Source organism: Anomaloglossus baeobatrachus, chromosome 3, assembly GCF_048569485.1.
Source record: "Anomaloglossus baeobatrachus isolate aAnoBae1 chromosome 3, aAnoBae1.hap1, whole genome shotgun sequence".
Classification (NCBI taxonomy): domain Eukaryota; kingdom Metazoa; phylum Chordata; class Amphibia; order Anura; family Aromobatidae; genus Anomaloglossus; species Anomaloglossus baeobatrachus.
In genome coordinates this window covers 515,289,962-515,302,986 of record NC_134355.1, presented here as the reverse complement: position 1 = coordinate 515,302,986, position 13,025 = coordinate 515,289,962, and the positions used below count along the sequence as shown (strand labels likewise).

The 13,025-nt window shown below is 51.0% G+C and overlaps 1 protein-coding gene across 1 annotated transcript; it reads left to right on the top strand.

Moving 5' to 3' along the window:
* The first annotated feature begins 1,282 nt into the window (after positions 1-1,282).
* On the top strand, positions 1,283-2,894 carry RAP2B (RAP2B, member of RAS oncogene family). Its single transcript, XM_075338579.1, has one exon. It carries the CDS (start codon positions 1,432-1,434, stop codon positions 1,981-1,983), a length of 552 nt encoding a protein of 183 aa, XP_075194694.1. The 5' UTR covers positions 1,283-1,431; the 3' UTR covers positions 1,984-2,894.
* Positions 2,895-13,025: the final 10,131 nt, after the last annotated feature.

Genomic DNA, 13,025 nt, shown 5'->3' with positions numbered 1-13,025 from the left:
TTACGAGTACCGAGCACCCGAGCATGGCAGTGCCCGCTCATCACTAGTTACAAGTACGGAGCACCCGAGCATGGCAGTGCCCGCTCATCACTAGTTACAAGTACGGAGCACCCGAGCATGGCAGTGCCCGCTCATCACTAGTTACAAGTACGGAGCACCCGAGCATGGCAGTGCTCACTCATCCCTAGTTACAAGTACCGAGCACCCGAGCATGGCAGTGCTCACTCATCCCTAGTTACAAGTACCGAGCAATCGAGCATGGCAGTGCTCACTCATCCCTAGTTACAAGTACGGAGCACCCGAGCATGGTAGTGCCCGCTCATCACTAGTTACGAGTACGGAGCACCCGAGCATGGTAGTGCCCGCTCATCACTAGTTACAAGTACGGAGCACCTGAGCATGGTAGGGCCCACTCATCACTAGTTACAAGTACGGAGCACCCGAGCATGGTAGGGCCCACTCATCACTAGTTACAAGTACGGAGCACCCGAGCATGGTAGTGCCCACTCATCACTAGTTACAAGTACGGAGCACCTGAGCATGGTAGTGCCCACTCATCACTAGTTACAAGTACTCAGGACGGAGCACCCGAGCATGGTAGTGCCCGCTCATCAGTAGTTAGAAGTACTCAGGATGGAGCACCCGAGCATGGTAGTGCCCACTCATCACTAGTTACAAGTACTCAGGACGGAGCACCCGAGCATGGTAGTGCCCGCTCATCAGTAGTTAGAAGTACTCAGCACGGAGCACCTGAGCATGGTAGTGCCCACTCATCACTAGTTAGAAGTACTCAGCACGGAGCACCTGAGCATGGTAGTGCTCACTCATCACTAACTATAATAACTATGGTAGCAGTATTGCCATTGAAGCTTTTAGGAAAGCTGGGTGACTACCTGGTGCTACCATTATAATATTGGCCACACAGCTTTCCCAGAAACAGATTTAAACAAAAAAATAATAATAGCTCGTGAAAAGATGAAAACTGAAGGACTCTGATGTACGTAAGTGAAGGTGTCGTGAATAGGAAACGTATAATGAGGCGGTAATGGGAGGAAAGGTGATTCATGTGAGGATTTCATGGACTCATGCTAGCAATGCCGCGCACAACCAATCACGGGCCGCGCTCTGGCAGCCAATGGGAAATGACTCATGTTTGACTAATGAGAGGACTTTCTCTGCAGCTAATCAGCTCAGCCAATCACAGGGCGCTATTCCAGACTGACAGCCCGTGCAGCCAATGAATGCAGAGAAGTGACAAAATGCAAGTGTAATTCAAGCTATGTAGAGTGTGGGCTGCCTCAGAGAGGAATGGAGCGCGGCGGGCAGAGCGCACAGCGGAGCCGGAGCTGAGCCCACTCTTCTTTGTTGCATGTGGAGCTGATGAAGTGACTTGCTGCCTTCCCTCTCCAGCAGCAGCAGACGCCGGCAGCCATGAGAGAATACAAAGTGGTGGTGCTGGGCTCGGGCGGGGTGGGGAAATCTGCCCTCACTGTGCAGTTTGTCACGGGCTCGTTCATAGAGAAATATGACCCCACCATTGAGGACTTCTACAGGAAGGAGATCGAGGTGGACTCGTCCCCGTCAGTGCTGGAGATCCTGGACACGGCGGGCACCGAGCAGTTCGCCTCCATGAGGGACCTGTACATTAAGAATGGCCAGGGCTTCATCCTGGTGTACAGTCTGGTGAATCAGCAGAGCTTCCAGGACATCAAGCCCATGAGGGACCAGATCATCCGGGTGAAGAGGTACGAGAAGGTGCCCATGATCCTGGTGGGCAACAAGGTGGACCTGGAGGGCGAGAGGGAAGTGTCTTTTGGGGAAGGCAAAGCCCTGGCCGATGACTGGAACTGCCCCTTCATGGAAACTTCTGCTAAAAACAAAGCCTCAGTGGACGAGCTGTTCGCCGAGATCGTCCGGCAGATGAACTATGCTTCCCAGCCCAATGGGGACGATCAGTGCTGCTCGTCCTGTGTCATCCTCTGAGGCGGCCTCTTGGTTTACACTGCACTGTGTCACTTGTTGGAACCCAACTTTGTATGTATGGATTTCAGCTCTGAAGGATCTATCCTGCTGACAGCTCCCTGGGGGCTGCAGGGTGAAGAAAAGTTTAGTGAAGGGGCCAGGATGGGCGCAATGCCCTGCAGGATGGGCGCAATGCCCTGCAGGAATGGCCCCTGAGACTGTCATCACACGTCTATGCAAAGTGGGCTTATTGTTACAGAGTATCCATTCATAAGTATTGCACATCTACAATGATGCCAACTCGGTGGGCACTGCCCTGCTGACGGATCACAGGGGAAATCTATTTTGTTTACCTGCTGTATAAATGGGAATTGGGGGAAATTGTTAATATTTTTCTTATCAGCTGTGAAATGTTACTTTGTGTCCTTCTGTCGTGCTGGCAATAACTGATTTTGCTGCCCAGCTATATTTAATAATGACTTGTGCCAGGGTCGCCAGTGTCCTTAGTGCCTTCACAATTCAGCTGTTCCAGCCGGTGCCAACCTGTGAAATCTCCACAATCCCATTATCTCCCATTCTGCAAACTACTTACCAACTGAACAAGCTGTGGACAAAGGGAATGATTGTCCCTGGACCATTATCTGAGCCTGTAAATGTCATTTCCATGTCTTGCACATTTTTTAAGGGGGGGGAAGGGCTGGTGGTGGGGTCCCCAGCTTGTGTTATGCCCACACCGGTATGGCACAGAAAGGGTTTAGTCTTATTTCTCCTTATTTTAAGTTGTACTTGGCAGCAGTGGTTTTATCACTGCGCAGATCGGAAATGTGATGCCCACAGGCTATACACCAGTGTACTTTTATTTCTCGGACATGCTAGAACAAGTTTCTCTTTATGTTTTAAAGTATGTTGAATACAGATTAATTGTGACATAACCTGTGCGGCTTCTGTGCTTTTCTTCTGGGTGGGGGATGGAGGGTGGGGATAAGGTGCTCCTGGCAACATGGCTCCTCACACAGGCCGCAGCTCCCTGCCCACTGACGGGTTCGTTTTGTTTACGGTTTGTTTTTCCGTCTTGTTTCATAATCTGTAAATAGATTCCACAGTATTGTTTGCCGGAATATACTTATGTGAGAGGCTACACAGCGGAGACTCCTATGTGCCCACGGGTACCCGTGGATTTTGCCACAGAAAACCTGCTGATTTATCTGGATTTTCTAGATAAATCCACAGGTTTCAGAAAGTACAGACACTCCCCATGTTATCCTATGGGACATGGGGAGTGCTGTGTCCGTGCTGCGGTATGTGCGGCTGCGGAATATGCTGTGGATGTCCCGCAGCCGCACGTAACTGCATGTCAATTATTCCTGCGGAAATCCCGGCCCTCCAATATGGAGATAGAGGCTGGGACTTCTGCAGGTAAGTCACATGAATGTCCGCAGGTTTACCGCAGATATTTCGCTAGAATCCCGCAGCAATGGATAGCTGCGGATTCTGGGGAGCCGCTGCGGGAATCCTGCAGATATCTCCATGGGTACAGAGTCCTGTGGGCACATAGCCTTAATGGAAACCTGTTAGGTGCAATATACACCCAGAGCCACGAGCAGTTCTGGGTGTATATTGCTAATCCCTGTCTAAGGCCAGAGTCACACTTGCGTGTGTCTCCCATCGCATCACCCGGCACGGCCACACACACACTCTCCGGACAGAAGCGTCTCAGCTGCATAGAGATACATGCAACCGACCCGCTCCTGTCCGGGGAGAGTGCGGCCGTGCAGGGTGATGCGATGCAAGACTCGCGCAAGTGTGACTCTGGCCTAACCGTCCCTGTATCTAGTAGCATAGATAAATAGATCTTTTAGGAAAAGTATTTCTAAATTATTTTTTCTATACTATGCTAATGAGGCCAACGACTAGTCGTAAGGGCGGTAGTTGGCCCCCTTAGCATATAAGCACGCCCCTGTGCTAATGAATGCGCAGTGTCACAAGTATGGTCGATCTCACCGCTTTCTGCTGCCATCATGCCCGATGCTGGATTTTGGGTCAGTGCACATGATCATAAGCCCTGGACTTCCAGTCGTGCGCAGTATGGATCCGGGTGTACGTGTCCCAGCTTCAAACTGGTGTAGTGCGCATGACTGGAAGTCCTGGGACGTTCTGTGCGCACTGAGCCAAAATCCAGCAGTGGCAGCTGAGGTGAGAGCGACCATGCCTCTGATGCTGCAGATTCATTAGCATGTCCCTGTGGCCGCACTAACATGCTAAGGTGGCCGACTAGCCAAGGGAACGAACGCCCTTGTGACTAGTTGCTGGCCTCATTAGCATATCAAAGGATTTTTTAGAAATGTTTTTTCTAAAGATCTTTTTATCTATGCAGGGATTAGCAATGTGCACCCAGAAGTGCTTTTAAAGGGGTATTCCCATCTCAAAGATCCTATCCCAATATGTAGTAGGTTTAATAATATTAGCAAATACCTCCACTTAGAAATGTAGTATAGTTCTCCTGATATAGCCATGTCTCTTACCTCATGTGCAGGGCATTGTAGTTTGGGTATCCATGGTTACAACCACAGCAACTAACTCCCTAGATGAGTGGACGTAACCATGGAACTTTCTACCTAAGCTGGTATGCCCTGCACATGAGGTAAGAGACATAGCTAATCAGGAGAACTATACTACATTTCTAATTGGAAGTATTTGCTAATATTATTATTATTATTACACCTACACATATTGGGATAGGATTTTGGCGTTTGGAATAAACTTTTTTTTAAAGGGGTTGTCCACTACTTGGGGGGAAAAAAAAACCTTCTCACCCCCCCTCCCCCAAAAAAATTAATTAGCCTATACTTACCTCCTGTGTGGATACAGTTCCAGTGATGCCTGCAGTTTTGTTCCCAGGGCCTACGTGACTCGCCACTAATCAGCGCCCGGCATCTGTATCCCTGCCTTAATACATTTGAGCAAGATGTGAGTGCTGGGCTGACTTCCTGCTCAAATGTCAGAAGGCGGGAGAAGGAAGCCGGCGCTGATTGGTCGTGTGTCACCACACAGTCATCTGGGCCCTGAGAACGCAACGTCAGGCATTACTGGAACCACAGTCGCACAGGAGGCGAGTCAAGTATATCCTTATTTCTTTTTATGGGGGCAAACAAGGGGGACTGAGTAGGGGTTGTCCAAGTAGTAGGCATCCCCTTTAATATTGGATCAAAGCTGCTAAAGCGTTAAAGGGAACCTGTCACCACTTTTTTGGCCAGTAAGCTGCAGCCACCACCACGGGCTCTTATATAGAGCATTCTAACACGCTGTATATAAGAGCCCAGGCTGGGGGTATAACATAAAAAAACACTTTATAATACTTACTTAACGGTTGCTCGGTGGGCAAAATGGGCGTCTCCATTGTTTGGCGCTGCCTCTTTCGGCCATATTTGTGCTCCTTCACTAGCCACGGTGCATGACTGGTCCGACGTTATACACACTCGCTGGCATTCAGGTCCTGAGCAGGGCAGACCAAAGTATTGTAGTGCGCCTGCGCAGGACCGACGAGTGTGTATGACGTAGACGCTTCATGCACACAGGCTTCAGAAAGAGGACGAAGATGGCCGAAAGAGGAGGCACTGGAAAGCTGAGACTCCCATAAGGCCCACAGCGCAACCGTTGGGTAAGTATTATAAAGTGTTTTTTATGTTATACCCCCGGCCTGGGCTCTTATATACAGCATTCTAACATGCTGTATACAAGAGCCCAGTGGTGGTGGCTGCAGCAAAATAGTGGTGACAGGTTCCCTTTAATTGATATGCATATCCACATAGGCTACTGAAAACTTTGCTCAGCCTTTAAAGTTGAAGATCTGATAGACTTTCATGCTTGTCTATTAGTTAGGCTGGAGTCACACTTGCGAGAGACTCGCATCGCAGCACCCGGCATGGCCGCACACTCTCCGGACAGGAGTATCTGAACTGCATAGAAATACATGCAGCTGACCCACTCCTGTCAGAAGAGTGTGCGGCCATGCCGGGTACTGCGATGCGAGTCTCTCGCAAGTGTGATTCTGGCCTAAAGCTGGGAGTCGCTGATGCTACTAGGCGTCGTCACAAGAACTTAAGCATTTTTTTTTTCACTCTAGAGAATGGTGGGGCTGTGAAAGCCTAGCGTCCCACTGGTAACAAATCCTTGTATTTCTGTGTCCCACAGCCCAGGTTTTTATAGCGGACGTATGTATAGCTGTGTAATATTTCACTGACCCTAGGTTTTCAGCCTCCTAAGTATTTGGTTCCCTTTCCCCAGCTTTGCTTGGACACTCCCAGCTAGAATGGTGCACACACTTTTCCATTCATATGGAGTCTGGACAGAAGGAAGTCCGCTTCATACAAGCGATGGTGTGCTCTTCTTCCTGCTTCTGTCCAGAGGCGGAAACTGTTGTAGTATATCCATGAGGATATCCCCATACCCTGGGGAGAGCAGTGATATTCGCCATGGTCTGTGACTGCTGACTGCATAAAGCTATGACAGGGGAAGCTGTGCTTGGAGGGAGCACTGACATCTGCAGCCTGTTGGTTACTGTGTCTTAGGCTGCTTTCACACTACGTCTTTTTAACATGCGTCCTGAACGTTTTTTTAACGCAGAAACGGATCCAGTGCAAATGCGTTTTCATTTCAATGCATTTGTAATGGACTTGCGTTAATATGCGTTCACCTGCGTTTGCGTGCGTTATAGTGAGGATCCAGCGACTTGCAGTTTTTTTAACATCTTTCAAAAACGCTACTTGTAGCGTTTTTGAGCTGCGTCCAACTTCTGCAAATTGCTGGATCCTGACTAAACAGCACGCAAACGCATGTGAACGCTGCATGCTGATAGGCAGGATCTGGGCTTGCTCTACTGAGCATGCCCAGAAGCCAGCCTCCGTGATCAGTCTATCTCTCTCCTCCCTCTGTCTCTCTCCCCCTCTCTCTCACCTCCCTCTCTCTCTATCTCTGTCTCTCCCCCTCCCTCTCCTGTCTCTCTCTCCCACCTGAGAGCTGCGGACACTCGTAACCAAGGAAAATATCGGGTAACCACTTTTCTTAGTTACCCGATGTTTACGTTGGTAACGTGTGCAGGGAGCCCGGCTCCTAGCAGCTGCAGACGCTTGTAACCAAAGTAAATATCGGGTATCCAAGCAAGTATACCCGATGTTTACCTTGGTTACGAGCCTCGCAGCTGTCAGAAGCCGGCTCCCAGTCTGTCACGTTTAGTTCCCCTCACTCCCGATCACATGACTCCAATGCCCGCCCCTAAACATCCAGTGACAGGATCCTGCAAAATAAGACATGCGTTTGCATGCATTTTTTGCTGTAAAAGCAGGATCCGCTTTTGCAGCAAAAAACCGTTCAGGACGCATGTTAAAAAGACGTAGTGTGAAAGCAGCCTTAGTTATTTTATATGCAGATACTGTAAATGATCTGTAGATCTTATCTAAATGGTTTTTTTTTTTTGTTTTCACTGAAGCTGAGCAGCTTTACATGGCCTTATTCCTTACCTAGTTTTTTTTTTTTTTGTTTTTACTTTAGAACAAAATGTTAATCCTTTTCTAAAAGATCAACATTTCACACGTGTATTTTAGAGGCTTGCTTGTTTTCTGTGTGTAATAACAATTGTAGAGCATCTTTAGAGGTTGTCACACTGTTCCTATTGCTCAGCTATGAATTAATTTCTAGGAGGGGTTTCATTATCTTTTGTATAATGTGTTTCCACAGTCATCACAGATTGTCCAGTGCGACTGTATGGAGGGACACCGCAAAATAACATTTCTTCAGCGCTCTATTGGGAGACCCAGACGATTGGGGTATAGCTACTGCCCTCTGGAGGCCACACAAAGCACTACATCAAAAGTGCAAGGCCCCTCCCCCTCTGGCTATACCCCCCCCGTGGTATCACGGGTTCTCCAGTTTTAGCTTTGTGTGCGAAGGAGGTCAGACATCCACGCATAGCTCCACAGATTTTAGTCAGCAGTAGCTGCTGACTATTTCGGATGGAAGAAAAGAGGACACATATAGTGTCCCCAGCATGCTCCCTTCTCACCCCTGGATGGTGTTGTAAGGTTGAGGTACCTATTGCTGGTACGGAGGCTGGAGCCCACATGCTGCTTTCCTTCCACATCCCCCTGAGGGGCTCTGTGGAAGTGGGATCCTGCCGGCCTCAAAGCTCTGACGCCGGGCTCCATCCACAGACCCATTTGAACCTGTTGGATACGGAGCTGGAGTACCGTTCAGGGACATGGCCCTGCACCATTACAGGTACTCTGTGTCCCCGTACACACAGGCACAGCACACTCCAGACTTGCTGGGTGTGCTAGTGCGCCGGGGACAGTAATGGGTTACAGTCACTGCAGCTTTGCTGAGTGACTTTGTGTTTTGGGAACTACCGCGCCGGACGCTCCGGGAGCGGCGGCGCGGCTGGGACTTGTAGTTCGCCGGGGACTGGGCGCCGACCGCGCTTTTACGGCGGCGGCGCTTATAAATCCAGTCCCCGGCTTCTGCGGCCTAGTGCCGCTTCGTTCCCGCCCCCTCCCTGTCACTCAGGGAAGGGGACAGGCGCTGAGCAATCAGCAGCGCCGAGGGCTGGAGCCTTTTTACATGCTCCAGCCCTCTCACTGCACACTGTCGGGCGCCGGATTCCCGCTCTGCCTTGGGGGCACGCCCACGGCCCGCCCCTCCTCACATGAGCTGGGGAAGAAGCCGGCAGCCATTACTGAAGACCGAGCTCGGATTTTCAGCAACCAGGCAGGACGGTGGCGATCATACACCCGCTTATAGGCGGGCGGTAAGCGGCACACATAGTGCTGACCACAGATAACTGCAGTGTGTACATGTGTTGTTTTTAACTGCACAGGTCGCTATATGCCCGCTTGGGGAGCGACACATTAGCAGCAGGAAAGCAGGTGTGCTAAGGCACAGGCTTTCTAGGCTGCTTGTATTGCATGTTCATTTGTGTTTATGTGTTATACATTGCACTGTACAGTCGCTAGTCTTAGCTATATTCTCCTGGAATGGCTAGACTACAGCAGCAGAAAACCAAGGGTGCTGGGGCACAGGTTTTTTTCTATGCTGCTTGTATTGCATGGGCTGCAGTGTGCATTTGTACTTGTGCTTGTATGCTATACATTGCACTGTATGGTCACTCTTCTGGGCCATATTCCCCTAGATGACTTGTCTACAGCAGCAGAAGAGCTGGGGTGCCAGGGCACAGGCTTCTATGCTGCTTGTATTGCATGTGCTGCAGTGTTCATTTGTACTTGTGCTTGTATGCTATACATTGCACTGTAAGGTCACTCTTGGCTATATTCCCCTAGATGACTAGTATACAGCAGCATAAGAGCAGGGGTGCCAGGGCACAGGCTTCTATGCTGCTTGTATTGCTTGTGCTGCAGTGGTCATTTGTACTTTATGCCTGTATGCTATACATTGCACTGTACGGTCACCAATCTTGGCTATATAATTCTAGATAGCTAGTCGGCAGCGGCAAAACAGCAACACAGATTTTCAGTGCTGTTTTTACTACATGGGATGCTGTTCATGACACCGTCCCATTGTGTGCATGTTCCCCCGTAGCACGTGCCGGGGTCTCTAGCACTTCGTCTGCCTGGGTCTCTACTAGTTGTGGCCAAAGAAACCACCTGTCAACCCTGTCCATGGACAGGGACGGAGTAGTCATAATATAGAGACTTGCAGTCCAGACAGGCCATGGGCAATCTACTTGACCAAAAGGCAGCTCTTCAGGGCTTTGATACTGACATAGCTATCGATCCGGATACACCGAGTGGTAACGCCATACGGAATGATCCTATACCGTCCATCAATGGAAGGTTGGATCTTTCTCCCTCAGCTCCCCCAGTGGAGATAGGAGACGAACAGGAGAAGTCCCTTTTCAGTATCTCACACAGATGTTGAGTATTTTTCTGGCCACGCTGACTTCAGAGAAGCAGTCCAGGAACACCACGCTTACCAGATAAGCGTCTTCTCCAAACATTTTTAGGATACACGTTATCCCTTTTCCCCTGACGCGGTCAGTGCTGGACCCAGGGTCCAAAGGTGGATTCTCCAATCTCCAGGCTTGCGTCTAGAGACATAGTTGCACTGGAGATGGGGCTTCACTTAAAGACGCCAGTCACAGACAGATGGACTCTGGTTGAAATCTGTCTAGGAAGCTATCGGCGTGTCGGTTGCTCCGGCATCCACAGCCGTATAGGCAACCTAACCTTTTCAGCTGTTCTTGCGCAGCTGGCCTTGAGCACAGGGACATCTGTACCGCAGAGGCGTCCGTAACCCGCAATGTCTGCACTGCGACTTACCCTGTTAATACTGTCCTAAAAGTACAGTCGAGGTTTCGGTCCTTCCCAAGCTCCGGTAGGTCCCAATTGTCCTCGGGCAAAAGGGCTACTAAACCTCAGACGGGCTCAGATTCCAGCCGGGCTCAATCACGCCCAAGGAAGGCAGTCGGAGGAACCGCTACAAGGCGGTCTCCTCAGGACTCTCAGTTCTCTCTCTCTATCCGCATCCGCGGTTGATGGCAGAACCCCCCGCCTTTGGCGACATTTAGCTGCCACAGGTCACAGACCGGTGGGTGGCGAACATTGTGCTCACGTGCACAGGACAGTGTTCTAATCTCGTCCTCCGACTCCATTTCCCTGCTGCAGGCGGTGGATGCTCTAAGAGCAGAAGGAGTGGTGATCCCTGTCCCCCCTCAGGAACGAGGGCGAGGGTTTGTACGCCAATCTCTTTGTGGCTCCAAAAAAGGACGGTTCCTTCCGTCCCGTTCTGGTCCTGACACTGCTCAACGAGCATGCGAACTCCAGGCGGTTCCGGATGGGATCCCTCCGATCCGTCATTACCTCAATGTCTCGAGGAGACTTCCTTGCCTCAACAGACATCAAAGATGCCTATCTCCACGTGCCAATTGCTACGGAGCACCAACGTTTTCTACGTTTTGTGATAGGAGACGACCATCTTCAGTTCGTAGCTCTGCCATTCGGTCTGGCGACAGCCCCACGGGTGTTCACCAAGGTCATGGCAGCAGTGGTAGCAGTCTTGCACTTTCAGGGACACCCGGTGATTCTGGAGTTTCATACTCTATCAGCAATAGTGAAGCTTCCGCTGAACAAGCAGCGTTCACTGCAGACAGAGGTGCAGTCTCTCCTTCAAGGCCAGTCGCACCCCGTAAGGCGCCTCATGCACTTCCTAAGGAAGATGGTGGCAGCCATCGAGGCAGTTCTCTTTGCGCAGTTTCATCTGCGCCAACGGCAATGGGACATTCTCCGCCAATGGGACGGGCAGTCAACCTCCCTGGACAGGGAAGTCTCCCTTTCCCAGACGGCCGAGGACTCTCTGCTATAGTGGCCATAGCCCCCATCCTGGGCACTGGTCACGACAGATACGAGTCTGTCAGGGTGGGGAGCAGTTTGTCTCCGCCACATGGCTCAGGGGACGTGGACTCAGCAGGAGTCCACCCTTCAGATCGATGTTCAAATCGGGGCAGGGTATCTTACCCTATTAGCCTTCCAGAAGTGGCTAGAAAGAGAGCAGATCCGAATCCAGTCGGACATCTCCACAGCGGTGGCATACATCAACCACCAAGAAGGGGCGCGCAGTCAGCAAGCCTTCCAGGAAGTCCGGCGAATCCTCATGTGGGTGGAGGACACAGCATCCACCATATCCGCAGTTCACATCCCGGGCGTAGAAAACTGGGAAGCAGACTTCCTCAGTCGCCAGGGTATGGACGCGGGGGAATGGTCCCTTCACTCGGACGTGTTTCAGGAAATCTGTTGCCGCTGGGGGGTGCCGGACGTCGACCTAATGGCGTCTCGGCACACCAACAAGGTCCCGGCATTTATGGCACGATCGCGCGATCACAGAGCTCTGGCGGCAGACGCCTTAGTGCAAGATTGGTCGCAGTTCCGGCTCACATATGTGTTTCCACCTCTGGCACTCTTGCCCAGAGTACTGCGCAAAAATCAGATCCGATTGCAGCCGCGTCATACTCGTCGCACCAGACTGGCCGAGGAGATCGTGGTACCCGGATCTGTGGCATCTCACGGTCGGCCGACCGTGGTCACTACCAGACCGACCAGACTTACTGTCCCAAGGGCCGTTTTCTCCATCGGAATTCTGCGGCCCTGAACCTGACTGGGTGGCTTTTGTGTCCTGGATCCTAGCGTCTTCAGGATTATCCCAAGGGGTCGTTGCCACCATGAGACTGGCTAGGAAGCCCACGTCTGCTAAGATATACCACAGAACGTGGAAGATTTTCTTATTCTGGTGCTCTACTCAGGGAGTGTCTCCCTGGCCATTTGCATTGCCTACTTTTCTTTCCTTCCTACAATAGGAGTCAGAAAAGGGCTCGTCGCTCGACTCCCTCAAAGGGCAAGTCTCAGCACTATCCGTGTTTTTTCAGAAGCGGCTAGCACGTCTTTCTAAGGTGTGCACGTTCCCGCAGGGGGTTTGTCATATCGTACCCCCGTACAAGCGGCCGTTAGATCCATGGGATCTGAACAGGGTTCTAGTTGCTCTCCAGAAGCCGCCTTTCGAGACTCTGAAGGAAGTTTCTTTTTCTCGCCTGTCACAGAAGGTGGCGTTTCTCGTTGCGATCACATCGCTTCGGCGAGTGTCTGAGCTGGCAGCTCTGTCATCCAAGGCTCCCTTCCTGGTGTTTCACCAGGACAAGGTAGTGCTGCGCCCCATTCCGGAGTTTCTCCCTAAGGTCGTATCCTCGTTTCATCTTAATCAGGATATCTCCTTACCGTCTTTTTGCACTCATCCGGTTCACCGGTATGAGAATGATTTACGTTTGCTAGATTTGGTGAGAGCACTCAGAATCTACATTTCCCGCACGGCGCCCATGCGCCGTGCCGATGCACTTTTTGTCCTTGTCGCTGGTCCGCGCAAGGGGTTGCAGGCTTCTAAAGCCACCCTGGCTCGATGGATCAAAGAACCAATTCTAGAGGCCTACCGTTCTGCGGGGCTTCCGGTTCCATCAGGGCTAAAAGCCCACTCAACCAGAGCCGTGGGTGCGTCCTGGGCATTACGTCACC